Here is a 22314-nt window from a genome sequence, read left to right on the forward strand (position 1 = left end):
GTTCCCCAATCAAACTAAAGTGTAACTGTTCCCCAATCAAAGTAAAGTGTAACTGTTCCCCAATCAAAATGAAGGATAACTGTTCCCCAATCAAAGTAAAGTGTAGCTGTTCCCCAATCAAAGTAAACTGTAACTGTTCCCCAATCAAAGTAAAGTGTAACTGTTCCCCAATCAAAGTAAAGTTTAATTGTTCCCTAACCAAAGTAAAGTGTAACTGTTCCCCAATCAAACTTAAGTGCAACTGTTCCCCAAGCAAAGTAAAGTGTAACTGTTCCCCAATCAAAGTAAACTGTAACTGTTCCCCAATCAAAGTAAAGTGTAACTGTTCCCCCATCAAACTAAAGTGTAATTGTTCCCCGATCAAAGTAAACTGTAACTGTTCCCCAACCAAAGTAAAGTGTAACTGTTCCCCAATCAAACTTAAGTGCAACTGTTCCCCAAGCAAACTAAAGTGTAACTGTTCCCCAATCAAAGTAAAGTGTAACTGTTCCCCAATCAAACTAAAGTGTAACTGTTCCCAATCAAACTAAAGTGTAACTGTTCCCCAATCAAAATGAAGGATAACTGTTCCCCAAGCAAAGTAAACTGTAACTGTTCCCCAATCAAAGTAAAGTGTAACTGTTCCCCAATCAAAGTAAAGTGTAACTGTTCCCCAATCAAAGTAAAGTGTAACTGTTCCCCACTCAAAGTAAGGTGCAACTGTTCTCAATCAAAGTAAAGTGTAACTGTTCCCCAATCAAAGTAAAGTGTAACTGTTCCCAATCAAACTAAAGTGTAACTATTCCTCAATCAAAGTAAAGTGTAACTGTTCCCAATGAAAGTAGTATAACTGTTTCCCACAAGACTAAACATCAGTCAAAGTAACAGTTCCTAAGACAAAGTGAATTGTAGCTGTTCTCCAGTCAAAATAAAGTGCAACTGTTTCCCATTCAAAGTAAATGTTCCCCAAAGAAAAGTGTAACTGTTCACCAATCAAAGTAAAGTGTAACTCTTTCTAAATCAAACTAAAGGATAACTATTCCTCAAAGTAGAGTATAACTGTTGTCCTATCAAATTAAAGTGTAACTGTTCCAAAATAAAAGTATAGTGTCAACGTTCCTCAAGCAAAGTAAAGTGTAACTGTATCCCAACCAAAATGAAGGATAACTGTTCCTCAATCAAAGTATAATGTATTTGTTCCCCAATCAAAGTAAAGTGTGACTGTCCCCCAATCAAAGTAAGGTGTAACTGTTCCCCAAGGAAAAAGTAAAAATGTACCTGTTCCCCAATTAAAGTAAAGTGTAATTGTGCCTCAACCAAAATAAAGTGTAACCTTTTTATAAAGCAAAGTAATGTGTAACAGATCACCAAGGAAAGTAAAGTGTAAATATTCCCCAAAGTGTAAATGTTCCCCAAAGTGCAACTGTTCACCAATGAAAGTAAAATGTACCTCTTTCCCAATGAAAGTAAAATGTACCTCTTTCCCAATGAAAGTAAAATGTACCTCTTCCTCAATCAAAGTAAAGTGTACCTGTTCCCAAATCAAAGTAAAGTGTTACTGTTCCCCAATCTAAGTAAAGTACAACTGTTCCCAACAAGACTAAACATCAAAGTAACTGTTACCAAGACAAAGTAAATTGTAGCTGTTCTCCAGACAAAATAAAGTGTCCCTGTTTCCCACTCAAAGTAAATTTTCCCCAAGGAAAAGTGTAACTGTTCCCCAATCAATGTAATTGCAACATTTCCGAAATCAAACCAATGTCTAACAGATCTCCAAAGAAAGTAAAGGGTAAATGTTTCCCAAAGCTTAACTCTTTCACTGTTCTTCAAGTAAGGTAAGGTATAACTTTTTCTGACTCAAAGTATATAACGTGTAGATGTTAATTGATGTAAAGTGTAACTGTTCATAATGAATGTAGAGCAACTGTTCCCCACAAGACTAAACATCAGTCAAAGCATCAGTTCCTAAGTCAAAGTGAATTGTAGCTGTTCTCCAGTCAAAATAAAGTGCACCTGTTTCCCACTCAAAGTAAGTGTTCCCCAAAGAAAAGTGTAACTGTTCCCCAATCAATGTAAAGTGCAACCTTTCCAAAATCAAAGCAACATGTAACAGATCTCCAAAGAAAGTAAAGTGTAAATGTTTCCCAGTGTAACTGTTCACACCAATTAAAATAAAGTGTAACTCTTTCTAAATCATAGTATAGTGCAACTGTTTCCAAATCAAACTAAAGGATAACTATTACTCAAAGTAGAGTATAACTGTTGTCCTATCAAATTAAAGTGTAACTGTTCCAAAATCAAAGTATAGTGTCAACGTTCCTCAAGCAAAGTAAAGTGTAACTGTATCCCAACCAAAATGAAGGATAACTGTTCCTCAAAGTAAAATGTACTTGTTCCCAAATCAAAGTAAAGTGTGACTGCCCCCCAATCAAAGTAAGGTGTAACTGTTCCCCAAGCAAAAAGTAAAAATCAAAGCAACATGTAACAGATCTCCAAAGAAAGTAAAGCGTAAATGTTCCCCAAAGTGCAACTGTTCACCAATGAAAGTAAAATGCAACTCTTTCCCAATGAAAGTAAAATGTACCTCTTCCTCAATCAAAGTAAAGTGTACCTGTTCCCAAATCAAAGTAAAGTGTACCTGTTCCCAAATCAAAGTAAAGTGTAACTGTTCCCCAATCTAAGTAAAGTGTAACTGTTCCCTATAAGACTAAAGTATCACTAAGTATAGCTGTTCCACCTGTAAAAATAAGTGCAACTACACCTGCCATAACAGTTGTTCTCTATAAAATAAAAGTGACGTTGTCACCCTCATAAACTTAAGTATAACTGCCCCCATAACAGTAGTAAATCTGTTCCCTTATAGAATTAAAGTATAGCTGTTCTCCCAATAAAATTAAAGCATAGCTGTTTCCCCAATAGCAATATCTGTTCCAATCAAAGTATAACTGACCCCCCCCCCCCCTGTAAATATAGTATAGCTGTTCAATCATAACAGTAAACTATTGCTATTCCCCTACAGTAAAGTACAGCTGTTTCCCCATAAAGTAGTGATAACTGTCTAAAAGTAAAGTAATCCCCCAAAGTATAACTGATTCCCACCTCATAAAATTAGTATAGTTGTTCCTCCATGAAAGTAAAGTGTAGTTGTCTCCACATAAAAGTATAGTTCTGAAAGTAGTACAGGTGTTTCCTCAAAAAAGTCAAGTATAGCTGTTCCCCTTAAGGCCTAATAAAAAAGTTGTTTGGTTCCGGTTACCCGACCCCACCTAGTTTTTCATGCCGACCCTAAAACATTTTTTTTCGGTATTCGAGAAAATAAAATCACGAAATCTCGCAACAAATAGTGGATGAGGAAACTGCCATCAACTTAAAAAGACAGTATAAAACTGTTCTTCCAATCTTAAATGGCTGTACATCTGATGAGAGGTAATCAACAACAGAGACCATATGGAAATCAACGGAAAATATAACTACCTGAACTAGACCCACTCACATATGGAAAAAAAATAATTTAAATGAATGTAATCAGAATCATACAATTATTTTTTTACACTTAATCATTGTATAATTACCCCAAATAAAATAGGTATAGCTAACACCCCCCCCCCCCCTAATAAAGCTGGTATAATTATTCTGGTACCCATAGGGATTCTAATCTATATCAAATCTTGGAGTACAATTAAAATAACATGATGATACAAAATGTACATCAACAATAATTAATCCCAAAAATCATCATTATATTTAATATGGTAGACCAAGTTACTTTTTTTTCTTTGCGTAAGCTTAACAACCACCCAAAATGTTTTTTGTTAGTCTTTACAGATATGGTTAGGGTTATAGTTAAATTTATTAGTTTAGTTAATGGTTAGTGTGTAGGGTGAGGTGCCTAGACTAGAGGTGACTGAAACATACACAAAGGGACTGGGCAACAGAGTCTACCAAATAAATACAATGAAAATTTGTATTCTTCAATTGTAATGAAATGATAATAATATTCAAGTTCTCAATTATGACTAGCAATTCACATTTTATATGCAAATGCTCAGCAGATATTCTCCATAATCAAATGAGTGAGAAGGCATTTGTTTTTAAAAGTAGTTTTAGACTATAACATGATGGCACTAATTAAGTAACAGTGAAATTATAAAATTTCTCAGAATTTACAATCGATGATTCCTTAACACCTACTGTGTCATATACCAGATAACCCACAAAATCTCCAAGCCAGTATGGCTTTTAAAAAGAAATCTCAAATATTGAAACCTCAGTAGCTTAATTATTTTCACTCTTTTTTTTAGTTTGTCAAATACATGTTATTTGAGAGGGGACAGGGCAGCTATACTTGAGGGAACTTACTGGAAACAGTTTATATAATAATCCTTTCAATGACTGACTTTAGTAATTGTTGATGATACTGTATTTGATTTTTAATAAACAATCCTGAATTGAGTATGGATATGTTGACAAATTATAAATGCATGCTTCACATGAAAGTTGACAATATGAACATTAATTATGAAATATAAGTTGTTCATTTTACAGCTGTTGGTTCTTACAAAGACTACCCCTATGTTCTATGTCACTCATTTAATACATGTCATTTTTGGTGCAAAGGCTACATAGTCTTCCAAATGACTTGGAGACATTAAAAACTTAATTCTTACCAAGCCAACTGACCAACACTGAAAGTAACTGGTAGACTTCTTCCTCTTCCTGCACAATATTTACACCTTGTGGTGGATTGCGACAAGTACTCTTGGTGATATAATGGTACATTGTAGGCTCGACTTCTTCCCTGCGACTTGTTCTTGGTGATGGACCCAAGTCTATGATTGTATTTCTGCAGCAACTGTAGCTAATATTGGCATACTTGTATTTCATACTTGAGGTGCTCTGGTCAGATGGATGTTGATGCCTATGATTAAAAATAATAACCACCTATATATCAATGAATGCAAAAATTAAGACATGCATGTAACAAGCCATGTGCATTCTAAATTAATATGTTCATTAACTTGAGGAGGGATATGTCCGGAGAAGAAGGGCAGTGGACCCCAATTTTGGCAGCTGTGTGCCATGATTGAGGATGCATGACAAAAAAGTAATGGCAACCTTGTGTTTTGAATGCATTTTTAATTTGAGGACTGGTTGATCATTTGACAGCTCATTTTAATTGTTTTTTAATCTGTAAACAATACTATCTGACAATCAAATCAAAACCAACTGTGATAGATTGCATAACAGGTGTTTCTAATAGAAACAATGTGTGTTGATCACATAAAACTAGACAAAGACTAGCACAAGTTTTGAAAGTAAGAAAGAGATCTATCAGAAAATAAGTAAAACAGCTCTAAATACCTTTTCATATAGTTTGTAACATTTTTATTTTGTTGTGTTGTCTGAGTAGAAAGAGAGAAATATAGGTAAAATACATAATGTACATGCAAAAACAATAAATTTATTCTAATCAATACATTGATTATCTGCAGATTACCATTCTGTCTTGGGCATTAATTTATAACTGATGAACATAATAAATCTTGTGTATAATCACCAATTGATCATCCAATATCTTCTAAATATCATGCTGCCCAGCTGGCAATTGACACAAGATTAACACTTTGCAAAGCTGGACAAAGAGTGAAAGCTACTAACCTTGCCGACAGCATTTTGCAAATTGTGAACAAAAAATGTCACAGTGGTTTGTAAAAAACAAGTCTGCAGAGCAGTACGCATATTATGATCAATACTTTGAGATTGATCATTAACTGTGGCTGGACAACAGGAAGCAGTTAATGAAATACTCCTTTCAGTTCACATGGGGCAACACATGGAAGGCTGCATTGCTAAATGAACAAAGAAATGGCTACAAATGTTGCTGATATATCCATACTCCATCATTTGCATTGTGACCAGTACTTTTCACCTTTTGATGTAAACTCTAATTGCATTGACAAAAAATAAACATGAAAATGACAAAAAAAGATAGTGAAATAAATATGAATTTCACTGATCATGGAGCATGTTATCTTGGGAGTGTCAGATGAAAGTTCATGCCATGAACATTGAGACAGAAGTATATAGGAAATATGACATTATTGTTTCAATACATTGACAGTTGGCATTGATGACATATCAGAAAGAGATGGCAATGTGACAAACTTTTTCACACTGAATCAGGCACATCAATTCATTTAACACTTCTATAACTTCACCAGTATGGTTACCCCCTCAATCTGTATGGCCTGGCTTGACTGACAATATATCATGATATTTAAAGGCATCAGATTTTGATGGGTTTGAATAAACATTTTTTTCATTGAAGTTGGTAGAAATGAACAGAAGAACCGCACATCACAGAGGCCAAAAAGGAAAATGCAACTGTACATTCTGTGTTATCAATGATTTTTGACCAATCCATGGTGTACATAGCCACAGCACCCTCTAATCGAATTCAATGCATCATTGATATACAACAATATTTGTGACCTGCAAAACCAGCCAACAAATAATTAACTTGACAAGCAAACCAACCAACAAATAAATAATGAACTTGACAAACTAACCAACAAACTCAAAGGATCAACCAACTTCCCAAACAACTATAACTTAAACCAACAGACAAACCAACTAATGCAGACAACTAACTAACCAACCAACTAACCGACCAACTGAACAACCGACCGACCGACCAACCAACCACCAACCAAATGATGACAAATCTGACTAACAAAGTAACCAACTCATCAACCAACCAACAACACAAACCAGAGGATGATGTGTTTATATATAACCTGTGGGTCTGTCAGAACTTATTGATAAAACAGAATGCATTACATTTTCTTACTGGACTTTGTGATGTTTGGTTCTTCTGTGCACTTGCATCAACAAATGTTTACCCAATGTGATCAATATCTGATGAATTAAATAACATATGTTGTCATTCAGGTTGTGCCATACAACCTGAGTGAGGGTTTGACCATGCAGGTGAAGTTGTGGGAGGTTTTTTTGAAGTGATGTGCATGATTCAATGTGAACGAATTGGTCATATATGTCTTCTTATTCTGATGTCTTCAAAGGCAACTTTCAAGGTATTGCCCCAATAATGCCCTACATCCAATGTATATCTGTCTCTATGTTCATGCCATTCACTTTCATCTGACACACTCAAAATAACATGCTACATGACTGGTGAAATTTGCATTTTTTCACTGTCTTTCTGGCCAATTGCATGCTCATTTGTTCTCAATGGAATTCGATTTTGCAGGGTGAGGTAAAAGGTATCGGTCAAAATGCAATGGACAGAGGATAGGTAAATCTGCCCATTTGTTGAAATTTCTTTCATTCTTTATTGCATGCACCCATCCAGGTGCAACACAATGCAAACTGACCTGAATAATAATTACATATGCATATCAACAATTTCCAAATATGAAATTTAAACATTGTCTATTGTCTTTTTTGGTTTTTATAGATTTGGCAGGCTGGACATATTTGCTTGTGTTCCATTGACATTGCGTGTGCTTTTTAGCAAATTAATGTAAGAGAATTCTAAAAATACTTTACAATGTAAGAGCTGTCAACTGCCTTATTTAAAGCTAAAAGTTACTAGTATCTGAACTGAACAGGTCATGGTCAAGACATAACTCCAGTTGATAAACATTACATGTACATATCAATCAGATATAATTCTAATATCTAGTGAGCTTAAATCTATTTTGTGTATGTGCAATCTGACTAGAGCAAAGCTTTAATGTTTGAGAATTCTAAATGTAACAATTAGCAGAACTTATCTTGGTTGTCTTAAATCTTCATTTGCTTTCAGGTTGCTGTCAATGTTGTGAAAGATGTTTGAAATTTCTTGATTGATTTTTGTTCATTAATTGTATCCTTTTACCTGAAAGGACAAACAATTAAATATTAACATTAAAAATAGAACATTAAGTAATCAATGACAACTTCTTATATATAAAAAAATTTTATAGGTAAACTTGGGATAATAAAGAGTTTGGGGCAAGCGAATGAGAAAAAATGATATTGAAAGCTACAGCAGGGGACCCCGTATTTAATTTATTCAGCGTTGTGCTAATTTATTCAAAGAATGTTTTGCCCTAAACAAAGCAAACCTTCTGAGTTTGCAGTCAAAATTACTTGAATTTTGCTGCAACTGCAGAAAATATCAATAAATAAAGTTTCAACAGAGTGCATTGGGCGAGTTGGAGTAGGTAGCAAAGATCGACAACTTCTGTACTCAACCTGTGAAGTGGCTTTTTGTGCACGCCACACGGGCGGGAAATTTAAAAGATGGGTGAAGGCACCTGCAATGACCTGCTCAGTGATGTCCGTGTAATTTTTTTTCTTCAAAACCTTCTTGTTTGGACGGGGACTTCTGGATCGAAACAAGCGGAGAGTTAATTAGAAATTCTTTGGGCCAACACTAATTGTAATTTGCACGAAATTCCGGTAGAATTCGGTCGTCGAGCAACAACGCTACAGAAATCAAAATTACAGAATTTTTCAGTGGAATACTTCACAACCAACCAGTGCAGTGGGAGTGTTACACTTAACCACAAATCCAAACAGTGCACATAAAAGTAAACAAAACTACCTAACCCATCTTCGACAGACGCAAAAACTTTGTCTAGGATAAAAAACTCACAAGTTAAATGAATTTTCGCCCATCACAGTCTCGATTACGAGAGTAGTCCGAGTGTCCAAATGACCACGTCGACCACGTCGAAAAAAATCACGTCGGCTCGGACGCGGAACTCGCTTGCACTTGCAGCGCCAGTTTTGTGTTTTTCCTTAATAACGAAAGTAGTCTTACCGAGGTAATTGCTGTTAGCATGTTTATGTACAATCCAGATAATATCTTCGTCCAGATGTAGATATACGGCTATGAGTCTAAACTTTCACATCCAATTACTCGAAAGTGGTCGTAGTCAGGACCAGGAGAGTCTCAGTAAAGATACAAGACGTGCTATAGTTAAAGTGGTCTGATCGGACCTTATCCTGTGGTTTGGCTGTAGCGGGCGGGCTTCTCCCGACGGACGGGACTGCCACATTTTAGAGGAAGGGGTTGCACCATGCACCAGGAGGGAACACAGTGCACAGGCTGTTAATTTTGTTTACGAAAACAAACAAAAGCACATGAATGAATAAACAAATAAATAAATAAATAAATAAATAAATACTGACAAACATCAACAATACAGTAATCGCAAATCAGTATCAACAATAATGAATGTTTCACAGTATCAAGAATTAGTATATGTTTTCCTTTAGTGTATGCAAAGTAGGGAAAACATACACTCACTTGATACTGTTTGGTGATTACTCTATTGTTGATGTTCGTCAGTATTTATTTTTTCATTCATTCATTCTTTCTTTTATTTATTTATTTATTTATTTATTTATTTATTTATTTATTTATTTATTTATTTATTTATTTATTTATTTATTTATTTATTTATTTATTTATTTATTTATTTGTTTATTTATTTATTTGTTTGTTTGTTTTCTTCGTTCGTTTGTTTGTTTGTTTGTTTGTTTTCGTAAACAAAACTAACTGAGCCTGTGTCCCTGTGGTTACACTTTACATTCTGGTGATTTGCCATCTACATACAAGGGTCATGTATCCCACTAAATGGACTTGAGAGAGGGCTGACATTGCCCGACCACCGATGTGGCATGGGGCATGGGGGATGGGGGTGGTACTGATATGAGGGGGGGGGGGTCTACCCCATTTCAGGAAATGGGTTACACCACTATCATATATGTACTTGTGGCATATTTTCTCCCTGCATTTGTCTACCCATTGAGTTCTCCGCTGTACTGTATATAGTCTACCAAACTATACTGTATGTATACGCTAGCAGCTCTCCCATTGGCAGTACTTCGCCAAGTCTCGCGCCCTCTTTCTCCTATACTTGCATCTTTTCACATGTCACACAAGAATCATACATATTCAAACCGACAAGATCAGTTTGTTTTTTATATTAACTTTTATTTCAAGGTTCACCTTAAAAATAAAATTGAACAAGAAAGGAAAAGAAGTAACTGTTGATGACAAAATAGAGTTAGTGCACAAAAGTAGGAATGATGATTCAGCATAAATTGCAACTTTTTGTGAATGTAGCACAAAAAGCCTTCCACAAGCAGACAACATTTAGTATGATTGATCAATTATTTCATGAGATAGTTGTGTATTTATGTTCGGTCAGATTTAATCAAGAACTCATTTATGGAACTTGTGTTTTTACCCAGAAGCTGATCAAGCAATGAACTCTTTCATTTAATATAATATACAGAGGTGTAGTAATCTTCCCTACTTTAAAAAAATAACTGACAAACACATCCACACTATATTTTTAGATCCTCGTAATAACCACAAAAATTATCATTTTTCATACACCCTGATATGTACTGTGCATATACCTCTCCCTCTAAAATTTGACAAGCATTTTTTGTGAATATCTTAAAATTTGACAAGCATTTTTAGATCCTCGTAATAACCACAAAAATTATCATTTTTCATACACCCTGATATGTACTGTGCATACACCTCTCCCTCTAAAATTTGACAAGCATTTTTTGTGAATATCTTAAAATTTGACAAGCATTTTTTTTTCAAATTGTGATAACGATAACTCTGCAATTCTAGAAAACATGTCTTTGAGGAATTCAAGTTTGTAAATTTATCTCTAAATTCAAAATAGTGTCTGTATTTATGGTCATGCCTTCAAAAATCACACAAAAAGATGAAAATGAACTTACTCTTGTGCCCCCAAATCCCATAAAGAAATAAATATTAGACGTATAAGCCGTGATGAATAAAGGAAACCATATCCTGAGTGACTTTGAGTTCATTCTCTAAACAAAAAACATGCCTTTTCTCTTCTTACTTCTGATAAAATATCTATGCACAAGTGTTCTCGGAAAAAAATTGTCTTCTAAAATGTCTCTTTTTCAAACACAAACAAACAAAGACTTTAAAATTGAAGCATGAAAATACTGTTTTAAACTTTAAATGGAATGTTATTTTGGATAAACTTCTTTTCATCTTAACCGTTATCGCGTTAGATATTTACGTCCAGTGTCAAATTTGACAATATGTACTGTTCATGGTCACATTTCCACACAAAGAGAAAGCAAACAATCTTAGTCTATATTTCTGAATCTAGTACCGAGATAAATTTTGATATGAAATATTAATAATAACTGTCTTATTTCACATAAATAACAGTAAAATATTTGTTTAGAATCATCTTTCATAGTTTTTATCAAATCAAGTTATATATTTCACATCATAATTAGTACCATGGTCATAACTTGTGAACTGATATGGACATATCAATATATAATTTTTATATTTTTGTAATTTTTAAGTCTTAGATCTGCTACATTTGACATTGATTTTCTTTTGTGTGTGTGTGTGTGTGTGTATCTGTGTGTATATATATATATATATATATATATATATATATATATATATATATATATATATATATATATATATATATATATATGAAGTCAGTGGTAAGATTTGTCCGTAGTACAGTGCTCGATACGTCTGCACGCAGAGCGGAGTATATGTTACATATATATATATATATATATATATATATATATATATATATATATATATATATATATATATATATATATATATATATATATATATATATATATATATTATGTGTGTGAAAGTCACATGTATGTGTGAGAGTGTATGTTTGTGCATGATGTCAAGTGCCTGGTGTAATCTTTCTGTGTGTATGAAACTGTTCTCCATAATCCTAATCCTTCTACTGATTGAACTCTATCAAGGTCAAGAAGGATAGATAATTTACAAACCCCAAAAGAAAGTTCGTTGCTCCTTTAAGAAAGTGTGAAATAGAGGTAACACAAAACTTGGACAAGAATACTTAAACATGAAGTGCTTATATGCACACACATACAACTTTAATACGTACACAAATACATACCTATATTAACACTGACACAGATCGACATGAATTACACACAAAAAGTGTCTAAAAACTGTACAAAATCGATTTGTAACATGATGACAAACGTTGGCAGACAAACACTACGTACAAGAATAAGTTTATGGCAGCCAACAAGATATACATGTATCTGTGTTCCCTGTATGATCTTGTAGTCATGGGAACGATACCTTCATAAACAAAGTCTGGTATGAATCACTGTTGAAGGTGTAAATACATTCCAGTCATAAATATACTATAATAAACCTTTTTTGTCTTAAAATGTTTTTCCTCGTTCGAACTGTAAGCCTACAACATTATTTTTTTATTTTGTTTTGTAAATATATTAATACAATGTACACGATTCAATCCAGACTTTGTTTATGTGGTTTTCTTTCAGATATCCTATGCATAACCCTGTAAACCCCGTGCTTCTATAATGATGCCACCTATCGCCCACAGAACAATAAGTAGAAACCGATGACATAGGCACAAGAGGGGTGACAAGAGGCTCACATCTCTCTACTAGACTGTTGCACCATGTGTATACACAGTCTGAGTCCCAAAGTGTTCACAGTGCACACCAGGTGTAAAATGTCACTAATATTCATAACACCAGTGAGTTCATAAATTAAGTATAGCACCAGGTGGTTTGAACCATGACAGTTGGACGTGATGCTCAAACTGCTGCAGGTTCATGTTTCCCATTGAGGAGTGCAACTCTGCTGGGTCGTGAGGTAATGAAGAGTGATTCCGACTCAGATTTTTTCCTTGATTTCTTTCACTACTTTTTTTACTGTACCAGAACAGGTAGAATGGCAAGCCATAGTTGAGGAAAGAAAGTGCCAATAAACCAACATTGATCTGCATTAGAAAAGAGGAAATCAAGTTGATTAGATTTTGTGAATTGCATACTTTCTGTTATGTAATATTCAAATGTTGATTCGCTATTGGGCAGTGGTCACAACACCTCTATCATATGAGAAACTTCAACTCATTCCATAGATTTGAATATATCTATCATATTTCCCAGACATTTGTTGTTTTCTGTAGTACAAAAGATTTGTACAACTTATTTCAAAAGTAAATGATAACATTTGAATGCCATGATGGAGAATAAAGTAATAACATGTTTCAGTAAGGGTACGGGAGGTATTAAGAGGGGGATGTCTGTCTGTGTGTCTGTCATACGTCCGTCTGTCTGTCTTTGTCACCATTTTCTTAAAAACGGCTGACTCAATTATAATGAAATTTACTACCTATAATGGTTGGGGTGACGGCAGAGCGAGATCTGTTCATGTTAATTACGAAATGAAATCAACTAATTAAGCAATATCGGCATACGTCAATTTCAATATAATTTAGTGCATACGTTAACCATAAGAAAACACTGTAGCGTAGTGGTTAGCGCACAGGATTAGCAGTCGGGATGTCACGGGTTCGAATCCCATTGGAAACAGGGGACTTTCTGTGACCGACCCAAACCCAGGGTGAGTGTTCTACAGACTCGATGGGTAGGCTGTATCCCTCAGCTGTGTCTCACTCACAAGACGAGAGCGAATTTGGGGGGACTCCTGGAGTAATGACTCGAAAAGTCGGGGACGATTACTCACACGGAGACCGCAGTTGCTATGTTTGCCGGGCCTGGGTGACTCTGGGATAGCCTGTGGACTGACTGGGAAAGCCTTGACAGTTCCACAGCAACGTGATATAGAGTGTGCTACATAGCCATGTCATGTAGTCCCAAACCCAAATGGATCTCTGTAGCATTTGTGTTTGTTTGTGTGTATTTGTCTGCATAACAGAAAATCGCTGGGAGGAATTCCCAGCACAAAATTTAAAAAAAAAAAAAAAGGCTGAACCGTACAGGTCAGTTGTATTAAAAACCACATAAAAAACAGACAAACACATATTTCCTATCAAGTTTGTTGATGTACTTTACAGTGTTAATGAATAATTTGCATAATTAATGGTTTTTCGGTAATTAGGCTATATCTTAAGAATACATACATCACTTTCAATATAATTCAGTACACACATTAACCAGAACAATCGCATATGTCCTGTAAAGCTTGTTGATGAACCTTTCAGTGTTAATGAATAATTTGCATAATTAATTATTCTTGGTAATTAGGCTATATCTTAAGACTGCATACTTCAATTTCAATACAATTTAGTACATATGTTAAACATAAGAGTGCATATCTCCTATAAAAGTTGTTGATTTCGCTTAAAGATTCAGTGAATAATGTGCATAGTTATTTATTTTCGGTAACTAGGCTACATCTTAAGGCTGCATGCTTCAATTTCAATATAATTTACTTCATACATTAAACATAACAAACTTTATATGCCCTATAAAGTACCTTACGGTGTAAATAACTAATTTGCATGATTAATGATTTTCGGTAATTAAGATATATCATAAGAATGCATACTTGAATTTCGATATCGTTTAGTACATACGTTAACCATAACAACGCGGATATGTCCTATAAAACTTGTTGATATAGCTTACAGGTTTCATGAAATATTTGCATAATTAATTATTTCAGGTAACTAGGCTGTACAACATTCACCTTTAATGAGTGTTTTGAATAATGAATGATATTCAGTAATTAAGCAGTATCATGCACTCTTCAAATTTCGTATAATTTGGCAGATACATTAACCTAAGAAAGCACGCTTGTCAGCCCCAAAAAAGCCTGGTACCATAGTTTTTAGTTTAATGAGTTAATTGCATAATTAGTGATTCCCTTACGGGAGGTATTCAGTTTAAATCTAGTTTGTGTATGCGTGCGTACGTGCGTGCGTGCGTATGTATGTATATATGTATGTATGTATGTATGTATGTATGTATGTATGTATATTTGTGTTATTATTTGTTGTTTCTATGTCTTGGCCTGTGTCTAAGAAACAGGTGAAAGACAATGATTTAAATTGTAACACACAGGGACACACACAAACACAGACACACAGACACACACACACACACATAGATATACGCTCTAAATATCTGCTCTAAATAAATGTTCTTCACTGTAGAACTAGAAGCAGACGACATGTTGTCATGACGACAACACCTTTTCTGTGTGTGTGTGTGTGTGTGTGTGTGTGTGATGTATTTCTATTCTGGCCGTGATGATATGACTATGTAAACTATACACACTACGGCTACTTCCGACCTTTCAACAATATTATTGACTATACACGATACATAGAAAAAGATACACAGTAGAGGCGCGTGTATTTTAATAGGCAATTTTATACGACCCGTGAAAAAACACCAGTGCTTTTGGTATTAAGCAGGAATGGGGGAAATTTCGTGCAAAGACATACAATGCAATTAGTGTTAAACTTATCAAAGCATAAACACCACAGGAGCAAGGAGCCCAAGGCTCTGTTTATTGATGGAATGCTACATGCTATAACAATCGGGTATGACCAATAGTGTTACATTATAACTTCCACAGAATACTGATAAAAGTGGCGCCTGACCCTACAGCAGAGGCACCCAATGTTGTTTTTGTATCAGTTGCGTTGTTGCTTTTACCTAATTTTGTCCTTTCATAAAGTCTTGCCTTAATAGCTCACTTCATTCAAGCAAACGCACCAGTGTTTTTCGCGGGTTGTATCTGACAAGCGAAAATGAATATCCTAGTGATTATCGGTATTGTTCCAAGAAATAAAGTCAGTCCAACAATTGAAGTCATTAGAAGAAGTGAGCGGGAGTACAACACATTGTTGACAAACTGTGAGGTGAAAATGATGGACGTATTCAACCAGTTACTACAAACTTCAGACGATCTTTATTTAGTATTAACTGGGTGGGTCCATCATTTTCACCTCACAGATTATCGGTGTTTAAATATTGTATTAATTACTACATATCCATAATAGTGAACGATATAAATGGGCATATGTTCCCAGTCAGGCTCTGGGTATAGTTGCAGAGTTTGAACACATGCCTATGATAAAACTACTGTCATTCATACTTCCCAACTCTCAGAAGAGCAATACCTGCAGCCTGTGACATGCATACGACTAAAACTAACTTCTATCTAACCAACGCATATATAATTTGTAGAGCTGGATTGCGCTGAATATATGAAATAGTGCAACAGCTTGGAGAATTTCGATCCGTCCATCCTGGATCACTCTAGACTCACTCTATACAAGCCGTTTGACATAATGATGCAATATATAGCTAGGCTGATACACGTTGCAATTATATCAAAATAGAATTTCCTATTTATTTTGGATTTTTTTTGGATTTAGTTTATAAAACAATTTCATCATGGCTTCCTACTTGAAAAAAACATTGTGAAACAACATATGCCAAGTCCTTGTTTGTAGTACAATGAATTGCAAAAGACTGATAAATGTGTAAAATGTTTGTCATTGTACGTACAATAACAAACTTTTTTTTTTTACACATTAAGCTTTTTGCAATGTATTGAGTTACAACACGGGCTTGGTCTATGTTGTTTCACATTGATTTTTCAAGTAAGAAGCTATGATAAAATTGCTTGAGAGATTAGAAATCCAAAATAAATACCAATCCTCATTCACATGGCCACTTTAATTTATACACTTCGTGTATTATACACTTCATGCATTTATACACTTCATGTTGTTGTCTTTTTTTATTTCAGGGGATACTACACCATTAACAGTGTGGGGTACAGGAGCTCCTCGTCGTCAGTTCATATACTCTCACGACCTTGCTAGACTGTTTATCTGGGTACTTCGTGAATACGATGAATTGTCACCTATTATTTTGGCAGTGGATGAAGGCGATGAAGTGTCGATCAGGCGTGGTGCTGAAATTGTAGTGGAATGCTTTGATTTCAAAGGTGAAGTTGTGGTATCCTTTCAGTCATAACATAGAGATGTTACAAGTGGTGATCTTATATCTTATATAGGACTGGTATGGGTGCAGAGAGGGTATTCGTGTATTGGAACAGAGGGAATGAGTTCGGGACTGGGCACAGAGAGGGGATTCATGCATGAAAGGGTACAGGGAGGGATGGGTTTGAGGTTTGGAAACAGAGAGGGTATTTAGGTCTGTTTAGAGAGGGTAATCAGGTTTGTGAACAGCAAGGGGGATACATGTGTTTAAGGACAAAAGGGGAATTGAGGTTTGCGAACAACGAAATTGATTCTTTTCTTGGAGGAGAGAGGAGACTTGGGTTTAGGAACTGAGAGGGGTTTCATGTCTGGGAACAAAAAGACGATTTAGCATTGGAAACGTATCAGAGGGGTTATTCATGCCTATAAAGGAATAGAGAGGGGAAGCATATGCAGGAACTGAGAACTGAGAGGGGATTCATGTGAGGGCAAAGAGGGACGGACATGACTGTGCACAGCGAGGAATCATATTTGGACACAGAGGGGATACTTTACTTGGCACAGATGGGAGTCATGTCTGAGCAGAGAGGGGATTCATGTCTGGGCACAGAGGGACCGGGATTCATGTCTGGGCACAGAGGGAGTCATGTCTGGCACAGAGGGGATTCATGTCTGATCACAGAGAGGATTCATGTCTGGTCACAGAGGGGATTCATGTCTAGGCAATGAGCTGATTCATGTCTGAGCACAGAGGGGATTCATGTCTGAAACAGGAGATTCATGTCTGGGCACAGAGGGGATTCATGTCTGAACACAGGGGATTCATGTTTGGGCACAGAGGGGATTCATGTCTGAGCACAGAGGGGATTCATGTCTGAACACAGGAGATTCATGTCTGGGCACAGAGGGGATTCATGTCTGAACACAGAGGGGATTCATGTCTGAACACAGGGGATTCATGTCTGGGCACAGAGGGGATTCATGTCTGAACACAGAGGGGATTCATGTCTGAACACAGGGGATTCATGTCTGGGCACAGAGGGGATTCATGTCTGGGCACAGAGGGGATTCATGTCTGGACACAGGGGGGATTCATGTCTTAGCACAGAGGGGATTCATGTCTGACACACAGGGGATTCATGTCTGACAACATAGGGCATACAGGTTTGGAAACATAGAGGGTATACTCTTTGAGTATAATTAAAAGACTTAGTCTTCCTTAACTAATTCAGTATGATACAACTAAACCTGATGGCCAACACAGGAAAACAGTCACTAACGGGAAACTACGAACATTTCTACCAGATTTTAAATTTACTCCATTTAAACAAGGTAAGGCTAATCTTTATCCCATTAAGGGAGCGATCGGTTTTTACGACCGGGGGTGGGCAGGTGACTTCTTGTTTGTGTTGTACTTAAAAATAGTGACCCCCTTGTGATTCATCCACAAAACAATCCACCCCCCCCCCTGACAAACAAAAAACACATTATCCCCCGCCCCCGACATCTGTTGACAACAAACATTCTTCATGTGCTTGAAAAAGACACTCTAGATTCTCAAAGCACACTGCATAGTTAATTTTACTTCTTACATTTACATTAATTTTAAGTGTATCTGGTAAATTGCTGTCCCAAATCCATTGCTTCACATGTATAAAGCTCTTTAGACAGGAATCCTGAGAAGTATGATTGTTCATGGACATGCAAAATATTCATGGCTTAGTAACCAAAAGTTCTAGGATATCTCATAGATTGAGTGAACTGTTACCATTATAGATTAATTCAGCTAATTATAAAGTACAATATTAGAAGTGGAGTTAATATAATTGTAACTCTAGGGGTTTCAGTAAGTTTCAAAGTAGGGAGAAAACTGGAAACAGTATGGGGAGAAGTGCGCCTGCTATACAAGTGCGGGGGGAGGTTGAGAGGGGTGGCCCCCTCCCACGGAAAGAGCTTTTTGAAAAATGAACACCATTTGGAGGCCACTTAGAGCACCATTCAGAAGTAAAACACAACTTAGTCATATAAAACTATCGCTAATTTTCGGGTTTAAATCATTTCAAGTCATATTGTCATAATAACGTTACAGGATATCTCTTAGATTGAGTGAACTATTACCATTATATATTAATTCAGCTAATTGTACACCTAGGGGTTTCAGTAAGTTTCAAAGTAGGGAGAAAACTGGAAATAGTATGGGGAGAAGTGCACGCTACGCGCGTGCACGTGTGTGCCTGCTATACAAAGCGGGGGGAGGGGGAGGTTGGGAGGTGCCCCCCTGATTTAACCCCCTCCCCTGCTGTAAAATCTGATCGCTCCCTAAAGTTTCTCCATAATAATTTTATTTCTAAAATTCTAATTACTGACATGGTTATACGTAACAGAACAAGTAAACTTACTTCATTGCTAGTTTCTAAGTCATTGGGAAAAATCAGTATTATTACATATGTACCAGATATTACTTGCACTGGTGTATGCATATAAGTGGTATTTTCACTACAGTTCAATACCAAAAACATTATTGCATACCTGCATGCAAATGGTATGCAAATGAGGACGCGATAGTTCCCTACACACGAAATCGCATGATCGCACTGTATGATTTTTATGACTTTTATGGAAATTTGCCATTTCAGATAAACATATGTAATAATAACAGAACCCCATTCTGTGTGAGTTCCAGTGTGGCCACATGTGGGTATTCAAGGGTATTTGCACTCGTGCTTTCAGTCTTTTCTGCTGCGTGTACGGGCACAGAGAACACTGCAAGTACGAGTAATATGGTTCAAAGTATAAGTGTAATTTCATTATACCATACACAAGCCAAGTTATTATCTTTGAACAGATAATACCCTGGTCATTCTACATCAATATAGCTCTGCTATCGGTTTTTGCCATTATTTTCCCCAAATTTTCATTTATTATATATGCTTAAGAAGATGCAATTATAGTAGTCACCAACATTTTTCTTCATTCAGCCAGAAATCATGGCCTAATGGTTTATCACTACTCGTCTTGCGGCTCGTAGTGACAAGGCCACCTGGGTAGCTCGTATTTTCCTTGGCTGTATGAAGAAAATTATTTGCGAATAACATCTAACTGTATATCTATTCCCGCAATAACGTCTTATTACTCTTTGAAAATGTTAAGATTAAAAGCTTTTCAGTTATGCTAAGCAGGAAGGTCAGAGGTCAATATAAATCCAGATTACATACCCGTTTGTCATCCATGTGGCCACTTCAAAGTTGTTAGTTTACAGAAATGTGAATCTATTTTTTGCAGCCGTTAAAGAGACCGTAGACTGGTTCGTTGAAAACTACGAGACTGCTCGCAAATAGAAGAGGATGACCCGCTTCCCTGTTGCCCAGTTTGGAGCAATTATCTGTGTTACGTTCATCTACGTTGAAAATTTCCCTTGTTTTAAACAAAATTTGTTACAGCATCCTTGGTTTGATAGGGTGATTTTAGGGGGATATTTACAACTAGAAAGGGGCATAGGGGCGTGTAGTATTTCTTAGATTGTTGTCTTCCTTGTCTACAGTACAGTCTAGTCATGACAGGGGGGGGGGGCGATATTTTCGCTTTTAAATCTCAAGAACTGTTTTTGAGTTATATAGGAGTTTCAGATTTTCTTCTTTAATCATCTGTCATGTGTCTGATCTACGTCATTTTCGGGTAAAAATGTTGCTACGTGATCGATTTTGATGATTTGATACATTATCGGTTAATATTTTTCTTCATTATCGGGTTGATGTGTTGAATTTTATTTGGGTGGTTACTGTTCACTGGCCTTGTTTAATACAATCAAGTTTGGAATGAGGAACAGTTTATAACAACACGTACTGCCAATTAATTAATTACTTCATTAATTAATGTTTGAATTGCCGTCCTACATAATTGGCCCTAACTAGCAACACTAGCTGCACCTGGCATGTTGAACTCTTTTGTGAGAAATAACAGTCTTATAATACTGAACAGTATGTGATCCCCTGTATATAAACATATTGTGTAACTGGTCGCGCATTAACACTAGCCTGTATAATGTTACTAGTAATAAATTTCAATCAAATTGATATTTGGTCCGCACCCAAAAATCAGCCCCTCAATGGAATCAATATTTTATCTGGTTGCTTTACAACTTGTGGATAAAATCAACATATTATTAACATGTAATAAATTTCAATCAAATAACATGTAATAAATTTCAATCAAATTGATATTTGGTCCGCACCCAAAAATCAGCCCCTCAACGGAATCAATATTTTATCTGGTTGCTTTACAACTTGTGGATAAAATCAACATATTATTAACATGTAAAATGTCTAATTATTGGTATTTTATTAAATTTCAGTGAATATTATTGTTAGTTGTCTGATTGAAAAAGAAGGAGGAGGAGGAGGAGGAGGAGGAGGAGGAGGAGGAGGAGGAGGGAGGAGGAGGAGGAGGAGAGGAGGAAGGAGAGGAGAGAAGAAGAAAAGAAGAAGAAGAAGAAGAAGAGAAAGAAAAAAGAAGAAGAAGAAGAAGAAGAAGAAGAGAAGAAGAAGAAGAAGAAGAAGAAGAAGAAGAAGAAGAAGAAGAAGAAGAAGAAGAAGAAGAAGAAGAAGAAGAAGAAGAAGAAAGAAGAAGAAGAAGAAGAAGAAGAAGAAGAAGAAGAAGAAGAAGAAGAAGAAGAAGAAGAAGAAGAAGAAGAAGAAGAAGAAGAAGAAGAAGAAGAAGAAGAAGAAGAAGAAGAAGAAGAAGAAGAAGAAGAAGAAGAAAGAAGAAGAAGAAGAAGAAGAAGAAGAAGAAGAAGAGAAGAAGAAGAAGAAGAAGAAGAAGAGAAGAAGAAGAAGAAGAAGAAGAAGAAGAAGAAGAAGAAGAAGAAGAAGAAGAAGAAGAAGAAGAAGAAGAAGAAGAAGAAGAAGAAGAAGAAGAAGAAGAAGAAGAAGAAGAAGAAGTCAGTTACAGCTAGTGTAGCTTTAAATACTTTATGTGCAGCAGTCGTTCCATTCGTAAATGCTGTGAAAAACGTACCTAGCCAGTAACTAGGAAAGCTCAAATAAGAATTTGTTTCTAAACATGCTTTTAACGAAATCTTTTCAACAAATTGAACGTTGGTGTCATGCAAATAAGCCAATTCAATGTAGTGGTCAGAACTTGGGATAGATAAGAACTAAACAAACAAACACACACACAAACAAATCAAACAAACAAACAACTCTTCATTCGGACACACTTGTAATGAATAAAGTATGTAACGCAGTAGAATGTTTAATGGCGTGGGTTTTTTTAATTAAACGTATATGGCCGATTTAAATTTAGAATTCAGAGCCAAATACCATGATAACTTGCATCGGTGTATACTTTTGCAATGCAGTGCAATACTGGAAACATATCTTTGCTTGTGAAAGTACGTACATCCACACTAAACAAAGCAAACTGCGCTGGAAGTTGTCCTAACAATTACACGTAATATAAGTGATGTAAAATTACGATGGAATGATACACTGCAGAG

At 35.8% G+C, this 22314-nt stretch overlaps 1 protein-coding gene across 1 annotated transcript in view; it reads left to right on the plus strand.

Moving 5' to 3' along the window:
* Positions 1–20158, plus strand: part of LOC144433937 (GDP-L-fucose synthase-like) — a 33490-nt gene extending 13332 nt beyond the window's left edge. The window contains exons 7-9 of the mRNA XM_078122347.1: positions 16625–16836; positions 18053–18152; positions 20103–20158. Of these exons, the coding sequence (XP_077978473.1) occupies positions 16625–16836; positions 18053–18152; positions 20103–20158 (368 nt within the window). The remainder of the gene's footprint in view (positions 1–16624; positions 16837–18052; positions 18153–20102) is intronic.
* The last annotated feature ends 2156 nt before the right edge of the window (positions 20159–22314 follow it).

Source organism: Glandiceps talaboti, chromosome 4, assembly GCF_964340395.1.
Source record: "Glandiceps talaboti chromosome 4, keGlaTala1.1, whole genome shotgun sequence".
NCBI lineage: Eukaryota > Metazoa > Hemichordata > Enteropneusta > Spengelidae > Glandiceps > Glandiceps talaboti.